At 43.4% G+C, this 18,340-nt stretch overlaps 1 protein-coding gene and 1 long non-coding RNA gene across 2 annotated transcripts in view; one reads left to right on the top strand and one right to left on the bottom strand.

Moving 5' to 3' along the window:
* The window catches only part of LOC140065584 (uncharacterized), a 121,174-nt gene that overhangs the window by 66,323 nt on the left and 36,511 nt on the right, over positions 1–18,340 (top strand). The gene's annotated exons all lie outside the window — the stretch shown is intronic.
* LOC140134654 (uncharacterized) lies at positions 3,398–6,909 on the bottom strand. Its single transcript, XM_072155118.1, has 2 exons — positions 6,166–6,909; positions 3,398–6,129 (listed from the first exon to the last, which is right to left on the bottom strand). Exons 1-2 carry the CDS (start codon positions 6,559–6,561, stop codon positions 4,129–4,131), a joined length of 2,397 nt encoding a protein of 798 aa, XP_072011219.1. The 5' UTR covers positions 6,562–6,909; the 3' UTR covers positions 3,398–4,128.

The following is an 18,340-nucleotide window of genomic DNA, read 5'->3' as shown; positions in this document are numbered from 1 at the left end:
ATATTATATACACAAAATAGATAATTCCTTATATTTCTACCTCAGAAGCAGAATCTACTGGAGGTAAATGAGGAAACCACAATTATGTTTAAGATTTGATGATAGAACAATATTTTGTTATATGTTTTCCTGTAATAATTAATTCCCCACCACTAGGCCCTATATGGTCTTTCCTGGCCTCCTTCCTCGTATTATAGTAGTGACGTGTCCTATAGCAATACTGCACTTGTACGATGACCCTTCATCTAGCTGTCCAGTTACTGAAGATACAGAATCTGAATTAGTTTAAAGCCTCCTAACATGTTTTGTTATTCTTACAGATGAAATATCTCTAGCAATAAGTACTGGAATTTTTGGTTTTGGTCTTAGTAAGTATAATATGTATATGTGTTATAATATTTATTGTAAAAGTTGACGTCTAATTTCAGACAACTTTACATTTTAATTTGCAGTGGATTTTATTTTATTGTTTGTTTATGGTATACTATAGGATTGTGTAACTTGGGTCATATGGGATCACTGAGAGCAAACTAAGGCTGCATTCACACAAACATGTTGGGGACGTCTATATGTTACCCATCGGCGTCTATGGTGCCCGGTAGAGATGAGCGAGCACTAAAATGCTCGGGTGCTCGTTATTCGAGACAAACTTTTCCAGATGCTTGAGTGCTCGTCTCGAATAACGAGCCCCATTGAAGTCAATGGGAGACCCGAGCATTTTTCAAAGGGACCATGGTTCGGGAATAAAATGTGTTAATTAACTGAAAAAGAATGTCTTCTGATAAGTTAGCAGATGTATGCAAACATCTGCAATCTATTCTTCACTGTTCCGCGCGTATATTATCTCCCGACAAGTTATCAGATGTGAAGAACAGTGAAGAATAGAATAAAAACAGTGAACACAGGATCAATTAAGTGAAAAACGCATTGAAAAACACAGTGAAAAATAGATTGCAGATGTTCGGCACATCTGCTTACTTGTCGGGAGATACGCTGTCCCGGGATCCGCTCCTCTTCTTCCACTGAAGTCTCCCCGATCTCTCTGTCTCTCTGCCCTTCCCGATGTCTCTGCGCCGCTACCCCAATGTCTCTGTACGTACCGCTGCCCCGGTGCCTCCGTGCGTGCCACTGCCCCGGTGCCTCCGTGCGTGCCACTGCCCCGGTGCCTCCGTGCGTGCCGCTGCCCCGGTGTCTCCGTGCCTGCCGCTGCCCGATGTCTCCGTGCCTGCCGCTGCCCGATGTCTCCGTGCCTGCCGCTGCCCGTTGTCTCCGTGCCTGCCGCTGCCCGATGTCTCCGTGCCTGCCGCTGCCCGATGTCTCCGTGCCCCAGTGTCTCCGTGCCTGCCGCTGCCCCAGTGTCTCCGTGCCTGCCGCTGCCCCAGTGTCTCCGTGCCTGCCGCTGCCCCAGTGTCTCCGTGCCTGCCGCTGCCCCAGTGTCTACGTGCCTGCCGCTGCCCGATGTCTCCGTGCCTGCCGCTGCCCCATTTTCTCCGTGCCTGCCGCTGCCCGATGTCTCCGTGCCTGCCGCTGCCCCAGTGTCTCCGTGCCTGCTGCTGCCCGATGTCTCCGTGCCTGCCGCTGCCCGATGTCTCCGTGCCTGCCGCTGCCCGATGTCTCCGTGCCTGCCGCTGCCCGATGTCTCCGTGCCTGCCGCAGCCCGATGTCTCTGTGCTGCTCCCCGGTGTCTCTGTGCTGCCGGTGCCCTGGTGTCTCTGTGCTGCTCCCTGGTGTCTCTGTGCTGCTCCCTGGTGTCTCTGTCCTGCTCACCGTGTTCTTCAATGTGTTCTTCACATGCTATTTTGTTCGCACCGTTCCGCGTGTATCTCCCGTCAAGTAAGCAGATGTGCCGAACATCTGTAATCTATTCTTCACTGTGTTTTTCACTGTGTTTTTCACTTAAATGATCCTGTGTTCACTGTTTTTATTTTATTCTTCATTGTTCTTCACTGTGTTTTTTAAATTAAATGCTCGATCTCGAGCAGGGGAAATACTCGTCCGAGCAACGAGCCGTTTCGAGTACCTTAATACTCGAACGAGCATCAAGCTCGGACGAGTATACTCGCTCATCTCTAGTGCCCGGGCTTGGTATTGTGAGCACAACAAAGTGCTCACTGCTCCAAACCATGGCCACAAAAAAGATAGAGATGCTCTATCTTTGGCCGTAAGAACGGCTGTGTGGCTCTTTTTTCTATGGAGAGCGCTCATCCCTCCTACTCCCCAGTGCACCCAACGTGTGCCTGTCCGGCTACGGCAGGGTGGCCACACGTTTGTGTGAATGTAGCCTAAGACTCAAAGCGCTTGTTTTTTTTTGCCTAACAAATTGTACTTCCTAGTGAAGGTATTTAATACCCCATACTGGGAAATGGGAAAAAAAATTCCAAATGCAGTGAAATTGACCACTGTTCGGTTCTTGTGGACTCTGTTTTTTCTGTTTTCACTATGCTTTCAAAATGACACCTCCCCTTTATTCTCTGGGTGGGTACGATCATGGAAATGCCAAATATATATATATATATGCTTTATAAGGTTTCACTTGACTTTAAAAATTTTAAACCTTTTGTAGTTGATGTTTACATTGTTACCCTATCAGGAACTATATGACCTTTTGATCATTTAGTGGGGTTCATTTAGTAAGGGCCAGAATCGACGATTTTCCCTGAATTGCCCCGGGATTTTGGCACACGCGATCGGATTGTGGCGCATCGGCGCCGGCATGCACGCGATGGAAATGGGGGGCGTGGCCGTATGAAAACCCGACGGATTCGGGAAAAACCGCCGCATTTACAAAAAAAAAGTGTTGCTTGACACGCGCTTACCTGCACCAAGTAATAGAAGGTGAACTCCGACGGACTTCAGCGGTGACACCAGGTGAATATCGGCGCACGGACCTCAGTGAATCCCGGCCGGACCCGAATCAGTGTCGGAGAACCCGCCGCTGGATCGCGACTGGACCGGGTAAGTAAATTTGCCCCATTATTTCAATTTTTATAAGTTGCAAAATGGTTCTAGCGATCACTGCTAGGAGTGAATGTTTTTATAGATTGATAGATCTGCACTTTTGATATTTGGCAATACGTAACTGTCACGGCGAGGAACGCCGCCGCCTCGTCACGTGACTTGGGGTGCAACTGTACGGGTTAATTTAGCCTACTCAAACTTGCGCTCACCTTTTACTCAGGACACAAATTGAGCATAAATAACACCTCATACAGATCCAGCACCAGAACCGCTGCCACCACTTATTGCATTTATACTGGGACCAATAAGTATCCCACTCTACATCAATTCTTGCTCTCAAGCAGTCACTTTGTCACACCACTAGACATGCACTTTAGCAGTAACACAGCTAGTCACACTTCACAAGGCTATGAGTTCGCAGAGCATACAGGGACCAAAATTAAAGTGAAAAGCTTTAATTACAAAAAGTTGATCAGTGCATAAAAAGATATTAAAAACAAAAGAATTACAAAATAAAATGACACACAACACGGCAAAACAGTTATAAAATAAAAAGGGAGAAAACTAACAGAAACTTACAACTTATAGTAAATCCTGATTCCCTGGAGGTGGGAGAAATAAGGGACACACTCAGCTTGTCAAGCAGCCCCCAAAATGTGAACACCAATTCTTGGATTTCATATTGTTTTATAACTTCTCAGTTTGGTTCAGATTTCAGAACCTCCCATTCATTAATTAGTCCAGAGGGTCATTCAGGATTGGGCAAAGTTTTAATGAGGGGGGAGAGTCCAGGAATATTTAAACATTTCTTTGTTTCCAAATCCTGATGCAGAAGAGGGGGGGTAGGGAGACCAAATGTCCTTTGGGGTCTGAACAGACCAGTCTTCAGGTCAGAGGTTATCAGGCTGTTAAAGCTCCAGGATGTCATAAAAGCTGCCTGGACGCTTCAATAGATGCCAAATATTTAAACAAAGTTTGTAATTACCCCGTTGTTAAACCCATCTTATACATTCACAATTAATATCTCCTTGACACCTCCCCCTTTCAAGATTGGGCAAATTTGAAAAGACCCACGCCATTTTAAATTTTCCCAAGCCAATTACCAATAATACATAGCAGAAGTTCAGTACCATAAAAATCATTGCCATAAGATGTGATTACCTGGGCACATCAACCATCTGGTCCTTTGTCCCGTGTATAAGGCCAAGTACTATCTCCCCTGGTCACTTGTACACTGCTGTGCTGGGACCCCCTGCTGACTTTATGGCTTTGTGCTGCAGAAACACTAAGTTCTGTGTCCCCTCTCCCAAGTGTGAAATGGTTAACCCTCTCACTGCTGGATGAAATGCCAATGGAGTTAAGTGTAGGACTTCTGTACCCAGTTACATTATGTTTTGGTTTTCCCGCTGTACAGCTATTAGAGTCCCTCTCTTTATCATTTATACTACAGGGCTTAGGTTGGACCACTGACTGAACGCTCTCCTGAGAGTCCCTATGCCCCTGCTCCCCTTTCTGATCGCTCCCCAAAACTGCACTGGCAACACTCATCACTGGGAACCCGACCTCACTGTGGACCCCAATCTCCTCTCTCAGCACTGGTTCTAGTGTACACGCTGTCTTTGGCTCATAGACACACTGCATCTCCCCAGTCTGAGTAGAGGCATCTTTGTGGCTCATGCTCTGAGCCTTACTCATCTTGACACCTCTTGTCTGCTCTAGGACCTCTCCTTGAGTAATGGCCTCCACCAGATCCACACTCAGGACCTTAGAGCTTTGAGGTGCAGATTCAGAGACTCCATCTTGGCAGCCTCTCACACCCTTCACCATATCTGCTGACTGCAGGGTTATCTCTGGGGGCCCGTTCACCACCCCCTCCCCCGTAGCTTCCTCATACTGGGACACCTCTGGTTCTGGAGCAGGCATAGCCTTGCTCTTGCTATCCTGTCCTCCCTCCCAGATCAGTCCCCTTGGGCTTCTGCCCATTTTCTCATATGATTGTTGTACATCAGGCACATACACAGTTGTCATTTTTCCCAAATCATTTCCCAACAATACATCCACAGGCAATTCTTGTGACACTCCCACTTGTCTGATACCTCTACCAGAACCCCAGTCCATAAAAACCTTGGCGACGGGCACTCCTGGATGGCACCCAGTTATCCCCTTCACAGGCAAAGTCTTTTCTGGAATGATGTCCTCAGGGTTTATAATCTCAGGGCGAACAAGAGAATAACTTGCCCCTGAGTCTCTTAATCCCTGGGTGACTCTATCACCCACTATCACAGGCTGCATATGATGCTGTAATTTCTCCATATCACCAGAAAGCAGCATGACTACTGGTGCTGTAGAGTAGACAGTCGCCCCTCTCTCTGGGCACGCAGACCTCAGATGACCCACTTTGTTACAATTAAAACATTTGCGCATATCCCCCTGATTTATAGACTCCCTCAGTGTAATGTTCTCACCCACTTTGGAGACAGAAGGTTGTGATGTTGTCCTGGTTTGTTTCTCCTTCCAGCTGGAGGACCTTTGGGGGGAAGTTTCCCTCTTTCCTTCAGGCATCCGGTTGGCGGTGTAGGAGTCTGCAATCTGCGCAGCTTCATCCGCAGTTTTAGGCTCCCTGTCACAAACAAACTGTCGTACATCCACAGGACAAATGTGCAGAAACTGATCTTTTATCATGAGATCCTCCAGATCCTCACGGCTGTTGACAGAAAGTCCTCGGGTCCACTGTAGAAAGGTAGTCCGTAAGTTGCCTACTGCATCAGCGTAGCTGTCAGTTGGTCCTCGCTTTACGCTCCGGAATTTCTTGCGGTACACCTCTGGAGTTAAGTTGTACTTTTTAATCAAAGCAGCTTTTATAGCATCATAGTCCTCATCAAACTCAAGAGGAAGGTCAGCAAATACTTCCAGGGCTTTGCCTCTTAACCCTGGGCTTAAATACTGTGCCCACTGCTCACGGGGCAGATGGTATTGTCTGCAGGTCTTCTCAAAAGACCGCAGAAAAATGTCCAAGTCCCCATCCTTGTCCAGTACTGGAAAACGTTCTTGACGGGGTCTTTTGGGGCCTACATCCTGGGATTGGGGTTGCACAGAATTGATACCCCTTTCGATACGCGCCATTTCCAGCCTGAATTCTCTATCAGCCTGGCGCTCTGCGGCTGCTCTCTCCTCTCTCTCTGCGGCTGCTCTCTCCTCTCTCTCTGCGGCTGCTCTCTCCTTCTCTCGCTCTGCGGCCGCTCTCTCCTTCTCTCGCTCTGCGGCCGCTCTCTCCTTCTCTCGCTCTGCGGCCGCCTGATTAAACTGAAGGATAAGCTGCAGACGCAGGCTAGGATCACATTCACCTAGCTGCTGTAGGGCCATTTGTAGAGACACATCCATGCCTACCTGAGGGCTCCTGCTGTGGGTAGCCTCAGGGGAAACTCTTCCAGGATTAATGTCCATATCTTGGCTCCCTTGAGCCGTGCCAGATCCTTGCTCTGCATCTTGCTCCATCAAAGCACAAACCAGCAGCTCTTTGGACTTGTCAGCCGGGTCGATACCTCTCTGCTCACAGAGGTGGACTAGAGCCTCCTTGCTCTGTCTCTTGTAGATGGTTGCCATCACTGAATGCAACCTTTGCCAAATAAAAGATAGAAAAGAAAAACGGGGAAGGGAAACTGTTTGCACGTGTGTCTTAGAACAGCACTGATTTGGTCCGTGTAAAACTAGGGTACTCCTCGCAAGGATTCCACTAGTCCTTAAGTGCAGGGGTTAGTTACTTAATCCCAACACTTAATGCTCTGACAAAAATGAATTTATCCCACCGCTGCCAACCAATTTGTCACGGCGAGGAACGCCGCCGCCTCGTCACGTGACTTGGGGTGCAACTGTACGGGTTAATTTAGCCTACTCAAACTTGCGCTCACCTTTTACTCAGGACACAAATTGAGCATAAATAACACCTCATACAGATCCAGCACCAGAACCGCTGCCACCACTTATTGCATTTATACTGGGACCAATAAGTATCCCACTCTACATCAATTCTTGCTCTCAAGCAGTCACTTTGTCACACCACTAGACATGCACTTTAGCAGTAACACAGCTAGTCACACTTCACAAGGCTATGAGTTCGCAGAGCATACAGGGACCAAAATTAAAGTGAAAAGCTTTAATTACAAAAAGTTGATCAGTGCATAAAAAGATATTAAAAACAAAAGAATTACAAAATAAAATGACACACAACACGGCAAAACAGTTATAAAATAAAAAGGGAGAAAACTAACAGAAACTTACAACTTATAGTAAATCCTGATTCCCTGGAGGTGGGAGAAATAAGGGACACACTCAGCTTGTCAAGCAGCCCCCAAAATGTGAACACCAATTCTTGGATTTCATATTGTTTTATAACTTCTCAGTTTGGTTCAGATTTCAGAACCTCCCATTCATTAATTAGTCCAGAGGGTCATTCAGGATTGGGCAAAGTTTTAATGAGGGGGGAGAGTCCAGGAATATTTAAACATTTCTTTGTTTCCAAATCCTGATGCAGAAGAGGGGGGGTAGGGAGACCAAATGTCCTTTGGGGTCTGAACAGACCAGTCTTCAGGTCAGAGGTTATCAGGCTGTTAAAGCTCCAGGATGTCATAAAAGCTGCCTGGACGCTTCAATAGATGCCAAATATTTAAACAAAGTTTGTAATTACCCCGTTGTTAAACCCATCTTATACATTCACAATTAATATCTCCTTGACAGTAACATGATTTGTAATTGTTCATTTATATCAGTTCCAGGAAAAGGGAGGGGGGTGATTTAAACTTTAAGGTCTTTTTTTTTTTTTTTATTTGAACTTTTCTAAAAACACTTTTTACTGTATTTGTAGAACCCTAGTTTATGGGGATTTTGCAATGTAACAGTGTGACACCGGCACCCATGCAACACTGTGTTTTAAATACTGCTGATGGCTTTTCCTGCATCATTTAACAGGTTATTACCCGATTCGGTGCCAGGACTGATCGCTGGTGTTACCAGTAGATGTTTTCTACATAGTGCAGCAAACATCTATCATGTTTGAAGAGCATCCAGCCTGTAAGCTCTCGTCAAACATCTTCACAGCATTAAGACATACTATTCAAATTATTAAAATATATATTATATATATTAAAAGCCCCATTCTCCCCTGATGATGTTGGGTCAGCGGGGATAACATGTTGGGGGTGGGGGGGCTAACTTCCTTATTTTAATATATTAGTTCCTCGATCCCAAATTGCAGTTGTAATTAGTGTTGTAAGAAAGTACTTACCAAGTTATCATAGAGAACTTGCAGTGGAAAGGATGTACCAATGTAATAGGTGATTACTATCAATAGATCTAATACTACTTAGGTAGGATGGAATGTGAGACTACCAAATCTACCACTCACTGCACTTACTTCCTGAGCCTAGTCAAAAGCCAAAACAGTTCCCTACACTGTACTGAAGAGACCAGACAAGGTCAAAACAGCACTGTCTACAGTTAAGAGTCTGTTCATCTGGAATACATATACTGGTTTCGTTTTGAACCTGCATCATGTCATTGGCTTTCTGAAGGTGCTTGATGTCAAGGGAGCTGCCTTGCAGGATAGCTGAAAGAGGCGTGGTTGTCCTTATCCTATACTGGAAAACTTTGCATATTATCCCGGAATCCCTATTGTGGAGTGTCAATGGCTTTAAGACCCCACACGCCTACACGATGGCCTTAATGGGCAGTCTCCGTAAAGAGTAATTTTACTTCCCGACTTATTTCAGTTAGACACTGGAATGTAGTCCTTGTCTATAGTAGGCACCTAGCGTCCTTGGTTGGTAATTTTGCTGTTGTGATCTCACAAGTATCATAACACTAAAGGTGAATAACGGTTATTGATACTATAAAATAAATAACAACTTGGTGTATTATTCGGTCACCTCTCTTATTTACTGTCCTTAGTGAAACATTATCAGCGTTGTAATACTAAAGTCCTCAGAAAATACACAATGTTGAGTGTTTCTAGTTCATTTTATTCCAATTATAAGTGTAAATGCAATTTAATATTAATAATAATAAAAGATACATTTTAATGCTTACCTAGTAACTATAAGTCAGATATATGTTGTTCTAAAATAAGCACCCTTGTTTAAACAGACCGTTACCAAGGTTTTGTCCCAAAAAGACATCGGGGCACATGTATTATCGCATCTGCGCCACAAAAATGCCGGTGCAGAACTGTTGCAGATCATTCATAATGAGTTTTCGCCAGAAAGAACAGATGTTTCTGACTATCCCGACACCTCCGTCTTTTTTTGGCTCAAGTGGGTGTGGCCTAACGTTTCCACATTATCCTCCACATTTATGTGTGTCTGCATTTTTAGGCGCAAATTTAGGTGCACAATAGACCTGGCGCACGACTGATTAGTTCAGCCTACCCATTAATTACTGACAGCCATGCACCACTTTAATACATGGGGCTGTGTTTTCCGGAGACTAATCTCCGATTCTGAAAGTCGTGCTTAATTAGTAACCCCCCCCCATCTTTTTTCTTCCCCCTTTTTAACATTTACTAAGGGCTTTGCACCACACTTTAGTCGGACCGTGCACTTTCTTCATGTCTTATAAAGCTTGCAAAGGTATTATATAAGTGTCTGCCACGCTATTGTTTGGCACACAACTCTTTTGTTGCGCAGCTACGCTGGCTTCCATGTGACACAAATCAGGGGGCATGCCGTCGGTCATTTCAACTGATTGAGACCGAGCGCCATATTTAACTTTGAAATTGTGTTGCACGCCCTGTTAAAGGTGCATCACAAAAAAGATGGTGAACTCTGTCAGACCAGTGCGGGGAATCAACACATTCATGATTTCCGGCGCACAATTTTTGTGAATCCAGCATTACAGACGGGCAATACACTTTCAGTGAACTGTCCGACTTTATAAGTAAATGTGCCCCATTATGTCTAAAGTTGCAGTTATGGAATATTTTGAGGTTATTTACACAATATGTCTCTTTGTTTTTCTCAGATGCTGCTGCACAACAACCAATAGCAGGTAGATCTCCTGGACAAATGTCTATTTGTGTTGAGAATTTAGGTTATGAAATGTGGACAGTATTTTGTGATATGATGAGTACTGAAAAGCTTAGATGTCATTCCTTATTTAGGCAATCCAGTGGAGCAGAATTTCAGTAGACTGACTAAGTTGCATACAATTCTACACCATGCTCGACCTGGCATAAAATTGAGCTACTTTTTTTTAGTTTAATTTGTCAAAACTATGACCACCAGGTCGCTACCTCTTGAATTCGTCCTGTATAGGTGGGAGCTGGGATAAAGCCAAGAAAATGCTTTGAAATGGGGTGAGGTCTCTGCTGGCATAATTAGTGTAGAGTCACTGGTCAAAATGTAGGTTGAGGCAGACAGTACGGGTTTCCAAGTCATAGACAAGCCTGGTCTCAACATAGGTAATCAGAAAGACAAGACTGAGCAAAAAATATTAAATTGGAAAAGATTCAAAATGCAGAAGAAAGAAGCCTCTTAGTATCCTACACCCTAAGACTGTTTATTGCTTTGAACCCCTGTTGAAGGAGTAATTTACATTTATAGACTACAAATGCCCAGTACTTGTGGACACATCTCTACACAACTTAAAGGGGTATACTCATCTGGGCATTTACATTCAGTTTCATGAATCTGCCATATAGAAACATTTCTTCAATTAGATGTTATTAAAAAAAATTACCTTTGGGAAGATAATTTCTCATAAATGTAGTCATACGGTCCCTTAGAAACAAGACTGTGTCCTTGGATACGGCCACCTCTGCTGGAGTGATTGCACAAAGAAAAAAAAGTTTTTGTATATGAAATCTCTGGGAGTTTCTGCAGATCCCACAGCCGTCCTGTGGTAATGATCACTGAATCCAGGTGGTCAGGCAGGACTCGATAGCTCATGTCTGGCCACCACTGCCAAAATTTGAGGTGGTCGTATCCAAGGAAGCTATCTCGTTTCTAAGGGACAACATGACTACATTTATGAGAAATTATCTTCACACAGGAACATTTTTTTTAATAACATCCAATCGAACAAATGTTTACGTATGGCAAATGAATTCAATTAAATGTAAATGCCCAGATGGGAATACCCCTTTAATGCCACTGATTTGTATCTATTTACATCAGCTTGAATTAGGTAGAAATTCAACTTCTCATGAAGTCAACATAGTACAATATCCCAGCATGCAAAGAAAACCCAATTCACCAGAAAATTACTGTGGCATCACATGGACACAGCCACTGATAATCAAAATTAAAGAACAATGTATGATCACAGTGTTTTACAAAATTACCAAAGTATGAACGGAAAACATTTAATTGGAAAAATAATAACACCTCCACCACCTTCCACTGACTTTTTACACACTTTGGGTTCTTTCTTTCCCCAGTTTGTCAATGAACATATGGTTTACCATCAGATACAAATAAATGAAACATGTTTTCATCACTAAAATAAACTGTGGACACTTCTCCTCCGTCCAAACAACATGCTCAGCTTTCGACAACACTAGTTCTCTTCTTCAGGCTTGAAGGTATAACATCATGTATGACGAAGAGAACGAGTATTCTCGAAAGCTCACCATCAAGTATACTCAGCCACAAAAAAGGTATCGCCAGATTTGATATCACCTGATATCACTCTTATTCTGCTCTCCATGGCTAACGCGATACAAATCTACATTACTGGCACACAACATGCTCCTCAGCACAGCTGATCCCAGCCTTTTCAATCTGTCGGCTAATGAAAGGTTAAGTCAATGCAGAGTGGGCTTTCATTTCAAATACTCTCAAACATCAAGACACTGTATGACAAGAGAGATCCTTACCTTTTTCAATGCTGAACTGGAGAGCAATTACAGCCGCAGTGTTGAAACAATTACCCATGGAGATTCTCTGCATTATCCTGTCCTCCCTTGCATTTGTCTTTCGAGGGAAACCAGCCTTCTTGGGGGACTTGAATGAGTTTATGATGTTGTAAAGATGCAATATTATAAAAATCACACATTTGGATCAACCAACTTCTCTTGGCCTTCATCAGGATGACCTGCTGTCAGAGGGGTTAAGTCACTTTGGAACGGCACAACATTTTTGCAAACTCAATGAAAAGTGGAAAGTTAGGCACAAATTACAAGGGTTGTCAGATATATAAGGAAGAAAGCACCAGCTGTCAAATTGACACAATGGGGCAAATTTACTTACCCGGCCCATTCGCGATCCAGCGGCGCGTTCTCTGCTCTGGATTCGGGTCCGGCCGGGATTCATGAAGGCAGTTCCTCCGCCGTCCACCAGGTGGCGCTGCTGCGCTGAAAATCATCTCCACGCGCCGGAATTCACCACCTCGGACCAAGTGAAGGTAAGCGGTCACCAAGCGACACTTTTTCGGGTTTTAAATGCGGCGGTTTTTCCGAATACGTCGGGTTTTCGTTCGGCCACGCCCCCCGATTTCCGTCGCGCGCATGCCGGCGCCGATGCGCCACAATCCGATCGCGTGCGACACAATCCCGGGGCAATTCAGGTACAATCGGCGCAAATCGGAAATATTCGGGTAACACGTTGGGAAAACGCGATTCGGGCCCTTAGTAAATGACCCCCAATATCTTGTAGCTATCTGAGAGTATTCTCAGTGGGGCAGATTTACTTACCCGGCCCATTCGCGATCCAGCGGCGCGTTCTCTGCACAGGATTCGGGTCCGGCCGGGACTTATGAATGTAGTTCCTCCGCCGTCCACCAGGTGGCGCTGCTGCGCTGAAAATCATCTCAACGCGCCGGAATGCACCACCTCGGACCAGGTGAAGGCGCTTCCCAAGCGACACTTTTTCGGTTTTTAAATGCGGCGGTTTTTCCGAATACGTCGGGTTTTCGTTCGGCCACGCCCCCCGATTTCTGTCGCGCGCATGCCGGTGCCGATGCGCCACAATCCGATCGCGTGTGCCAAATTCCCGGGGCAATTCAGGTACAATTGGCGCAAATCGGAAATATTCGGGTAACACGTCGGGAAAACGCGAATCGGGCCCTTAGTAAATGACCCCCAGTGTCTTTTACAATTTTGTAATTTACATTTTTATTCTGTGCTTCAGGATATATACAATTAAGCTTAAATCCTGCTATTTACATAGGACTACACAATGAGTTTGACATGTAGGAATTTTAGTTTTGTTCACTAATTTTGATCTCCAGTATAGATGTTGAAGATCTTGAAATACAAAATTGAAATATCTATACAGTGGTGGAGTGCACATCCAGATATTCCAAAAGGTCAGAGCCTCTTAGGCTTAGTGCACAGGAACATGAAAAGTTTCCAGCTAGGTAGAGATGGGAGGGGCGAGTGATCCTTAACCCACCGACCCCAATAGGGAGCCTGAAGGACACAGCACAATATGGGCAGGTAAAGGACCTGCTCTATATTTTGTGTTGCCTGGCTCAGTCATGGTGTATATAATGTACGTGTAACAATCTTGTGCATGAGGACTTTGTATTGCCACGATATAGAGTACAATTGCCCCAATTGTGATCAAATTGTTTTCATGATGTTGGGGATTGTGTAATCTGGAGATTCCATTTAAGGTGCTAATATAGATTCTTATATGTCAAACTTAAGTTCTAAAATCTGTGGATATTAAATACTCACAAAGATTATTCCTTCTCTTTTCATCTCAGGTGCAGAAAAAACTGGAGGTAAATCAGAGGGAGCAATTTCAATTGTCTTCAAAATTTGGTAATAGTAAATAAAGGGCAATCTCTTGTGGTATCTGCTCCCGAAATAATTGCCTAACACTAGGGGCTGGTCTTTCCTACACGATTGTCTGGTGGGAAATACATGTAGAAGCCATTATGTGTCCGGGAGGCAGATGCGTTTTTGATAAATATTTATAAAATTATTATTTGGTGACTGTTCCATGTGTTTTTTACATTTTAGCAACTTAATTGTAACAAAGTGCTACCTTAAAACAGTCATTATAATAGTGTTTAATAGTATTTTATTTTGTTCTATAACATGGCTGTTTTAGGGTATCTGGGTGTCATATAACATGCCGTTAGAGACTGGAGGGGAGAACACATTTTTTAATGTCATTTAAAAGTAAAAAGTAATAAAAAGTAAAAAAAGATAAATTAACATTAAGTCATTTAAAGGTCAGAATAGACCTCCAGGAACTTTATACTTTAATTTCCTTTTTCATTTTTCAATGTAACTTTCCTGCTGTACCGGGTTGCACTGCAGCTGCAGTTACGGTTAAAAACGGCTCTTCTTTAAAGACATTTGTCACTATTTGGGCAGCCTCTTAGCACCGGTATCCTGGAGATCACATATCACCGGTATATCATGCCATTATCAGCTGAGGACATAGAAGTAGAAGACCAGCCACTCAATCAAGTTCTAGGTTCTGGAAACAGGAAAGAACTTGTCTGGGCAAGAGCTGAGTAGCTGAAGAGCGGGGACCCACCGGGAGGTGAAACTTCAGGAACTTCAGGGGCATGGTAGAGCCTTAAACCCCAGAACTCGGCCAGTCTACTCCACGTCCCAGTAGCCTTCATTTATCTAAACAAAAGATTAAGAATTGATTTAATTAGTTAGGGAGAATGTATTAGGTAACGACAGTGTAGGAATTGAACAAATGAATCTACGATCAAGTAAACCTCAGTTATTCCTGAAGGTATTTTTACTTTGAAACACCATTGTCTGGGTCTGAGAATTGTGGATCTGGGAGCTACAGACCTTGAGATATAGTCGGTTAATACAGAGTTGGGAGAAGCTCTGCAGATACAGCTCCAATCACTGACAATGTTTTAAACTTTCTGTGTCTCTGGTTTTGTAGCACACAAAATCCATTATACACTGGAATCATAATACAGAATCTAAGATAGAGGCATTTGAAGTGATTCTCCCCTCCAGACTTTCAAAAATGATTCATCTTAGGCAAAAAGTGACTCTTCTAAGCTTATTTGCATTATATAAAAGAAAGATTGTTTAAAAGATATTTCATACCGTATCTGAAGGTGATTTTACTTAAATGTGGTAAATTCCAGTATAAAGTTCCATTTATCTCCCATTAAGAGGCACAGCAGATTCTATAAATACTCCAAAGTTTTTCTATGATCACAGCTTGTGGATGAAGGTCTCAATGAAAGAACACATTGGGGCTCATTTACTATCGGACGCATTTTTGTCGGGTTTTCCGTTTTGCGCTAAATTGCCCTGGGATTTTGGACACGATCGGATTTTGGCACATCAGCGCCGGCTTGCATGCAACAGAAATCGGGGGGCGGGCGTCCGACGGATTCGGACACACCGCAGAATTTTAAACGCGATTGTGTCACAAGATCAAGCACTCACCCATCACCGGTAAGAAGCAAGTGAACTCCGGCGGACCTCGGCGGGGAAGCGACGGATGCAGGAACTCGGGCGCACCGGGTCAGTAAATGTGCCCCATTGTGATCAGATCTGATCAATTATCAAGTAATATGTGAGGGATTACTATTGGTTGTTATGCTATGACAAGTCAAAGTTCTGAAATACATGGATAATGGTAAAAAGATAATTCCTTCTGTTTTCATTTCAGATGCAGAATCAGATGTGGAGACTGAAGGTAAATGTAGGGAGAAATATATTGTAGTGGAGATTTAATAATTGTAAATCGAGGACAATATTTTCTGGTATCTGATGTTCCTTCATTAAATTTCTGAAATACATGGACATCATATACAAGATAATTCCTTCTGCTTTAATCTCAGGTGCAGAATCAGATGTGGTGACTGAAGGTAAATGTAGGGGAGAAATATAATGTAGTGGAGATTTAATAATTGTAAATAAAGTGCAATATTTTCTGGTTTCTGATGTTCCGTCATCAAAGTACTGAAATACATGGACATTATATGCATAAAAAGATAATTCCTTCTGCTTTAATCTCAGGAGCAGAATCAGATGTGGGGACTGGAGGTAAATGTAGGAGAGATATATAATGTAGTGGAGATTTAATAATTGTAAATCCAGTGCAATATTTTCTGAAATCTGATGTCCCCTCATCCATGAATGGGTCAAGCTATTTAGAGTATTATAGTCAAGAAGATCTCTGATTTTCCTGATCATTTATTATATTATACCAGGTAATGTATAGGAAACGTGGTATAAAATCTTGAATGCAGTGAAACTGTTGAGAAAAATGCAGTTGCGCTATTTTCTTACCGGCCTAGTTTCAGGGCTTTCGCTGTGTGAACCAGATGACACATTTCCTATATTCTTTGATTACTATACTCAGGAATATTCCAAATTTAAAAAGCCTTTAATATTTATTTTTTAACATTTAGTCTACAGAACTTTTCAATGTTATTTTTTATTTATATCAGTACAGTCATCAAACAAGTTCTAGAGGGACCTGGACGCCTTTATTGAAAGATCATATGATAAATTATGGAGAATAGATTTCTACAGAACATTGATTTAGGGAATTATTCTGGCGAATTTGAAGTTGCTATTTGAATTTCTATTACTCCCTTTGGAGGAGATTTACATTTACCATGTGTAAAGATTTGTTGACACTATGGGGCACATTTACCTGGTCCTGTCGCGATCCCGTGGTGCATAGTCCGATGAGGATTCGGGTCCTGCCGGGATTCACTAACATCGTACGTCCGAGTTCCTGCATGTGTCGCTGCTGCACTGAGGTCCGCCGGAGTTCACCTTCTTCTTCCTGGTGCATGTAAGTGCTTGATCTTGCGACACAAATCCTTTTTTAAATTCCACGGTTTGTTCGAATCCGTTGGGTTGTTCAATGGCAACGCCCCCCCGATTTTTGTTGCATGAAAGTCGGCGCGTGTGCGGCAAACTCGGCGCAAAACGGAAAAATTCGGGAAACCCAACGGAATTGTGACGTTCGGACCTTTAGTAAATGTGCCCCTATGTCTTGTTAAGAAGTAGATGTAGGATTCTATGTCTTTGACCTTCATTCAGAGAAAAACCTTAACAGAGGCATGTTTTTTTTACAATTCCTACAGGAAGGAAATGGTTTATGACTTTCCGTGAGTATAATACATATAATATAATTCATACCTTTTAGTAAATTTAGCATGTTCATTTCCAAGAAAAGTTGAATTATTCAATGCTACAACCACCAGGGAACAACCGTTTGAACGGCTCCTGTATAGCTTGCATACTATGTGACCAGTGGGCTGCATAGAGGAACTTCAGGAATGGACCGAGATCATGAGCGTAGAGCCAGTGGTAAAAATGTTGGTTGGGGCAGACAGTACAAATTTGCAACCTGGGATTAGACATAGGCAGTGATGAGAAGACCGATTCAGGTTTGGGTTGGCCAAGTTCGCCCGAATTTTGAACAAAGTTCGATTGGAGTACCTGAACCCAAACATTATTGGCCTTATTAAACACAAATTTTAAAAAGTGCGCAATTTGTTGTGCAAATGGTACCATTGCCTTTCCTAAGCACCGTCAGGACTGGCGTGTTATTGTCAAATTATTTGCGCCCATATAGGCGCAATAGTGTAATAAATCAGGCGCAAGCATCTGTAAAGAGGCGCAATGTAATGAAAAATAGGGCACTAAAACTCACAATGAAAACCATTCAAAAAAGCGCCAAAACACGAATGGAAGGAAAAGATAAATGACCCCCATAGTCTCTGTCCACACAACATGCTCTTCAGCAAAGGTCAGTCTAGCCTGTTGATTCTTTCTGCTTTCTTGCTCTTATATGTTATGATACTACATGTCGAGACATATGGTGGCGAGCAATTCCAACTGCGGTTTTAAAACGATTACCCATGGAAATTCTCTGCATTATCCTGCATTTGTCTTTCAAGGTGACCAACCTTCTTGGAGGACTTGAATTAGTTTGCGATGTTGTAAAGATATTGCAATATTCTATGTGCTGTCCTCGTGGCCCTAGGGCAGTGATGGCGAACCTTTTACAGACAGAGTGCCCAAACTACATCCAAAATGCACTTATTTACCGTGAAGTGTCAGCATGGAATTTTATACAGTAACTTATTGCTACCTGTTCTTCCACGTCTTTCAATTGTATCGGCCGCCTGAGGCCACCAATACAGTTGACAGAAGGAAGGCAAATTCAAACTATCATTGTACCTTCTCTCCAGGGTCTCTCTGTACAGGATGAAATGGTGGGTCCAGCAGGATGACCCACAAAGATAATGCACTTCTGTCAACACCTTCTTACTTTTCACGCAGTTCCAAACAGCCAATAAAGTGTCGCTTTAAAATAGAGCTATGGACAGAATCTCTTAAGTTGCCTGGGACTGCAGGAAGATTCAGTGTTTGGTGAACTCTGTCCTTGGACAATGGCCTGAGTGCCCGAAAAAAGGGCTCAGAGTGCCA

Source organism: Engystomops pustulosus, chromosome 6 (assembly GCF_040894005.1).
Source record: "Engystomops pustulosus chromosome 6, aEngPut4.maternal, whole genome shotgun sequence".
In the NCBI taxonomy this organism is placed as follows: domain Eukaryota; kingdom Metazoa; phylum Chordata; class Amphibia; order Anura; family Leptodactylidae; genus Engystomops; species Engystomops pustulosus.
This window is presented reverse-complemented; position numbering and strand designations above follow the sequence as displayed.

Bases quoted from the DNA above. Each gene is read 5' to 3' on its own strand.
- LOC140134654 (XM_072155118.1), bottom strand. From the start codon at position 6,561: ATGGCAACCATCTACAAGAGACAGAGCAAGGAGGCTCTAGTCCACCTC. The intron at 6,130-6,165 runs GCAGAGAGAGAG...GCAGAGAGAGAG, and splicing joins GAGAGAAGGAGAGAGCAGCC to GAGAGAGCAGCCGCAGAGCG.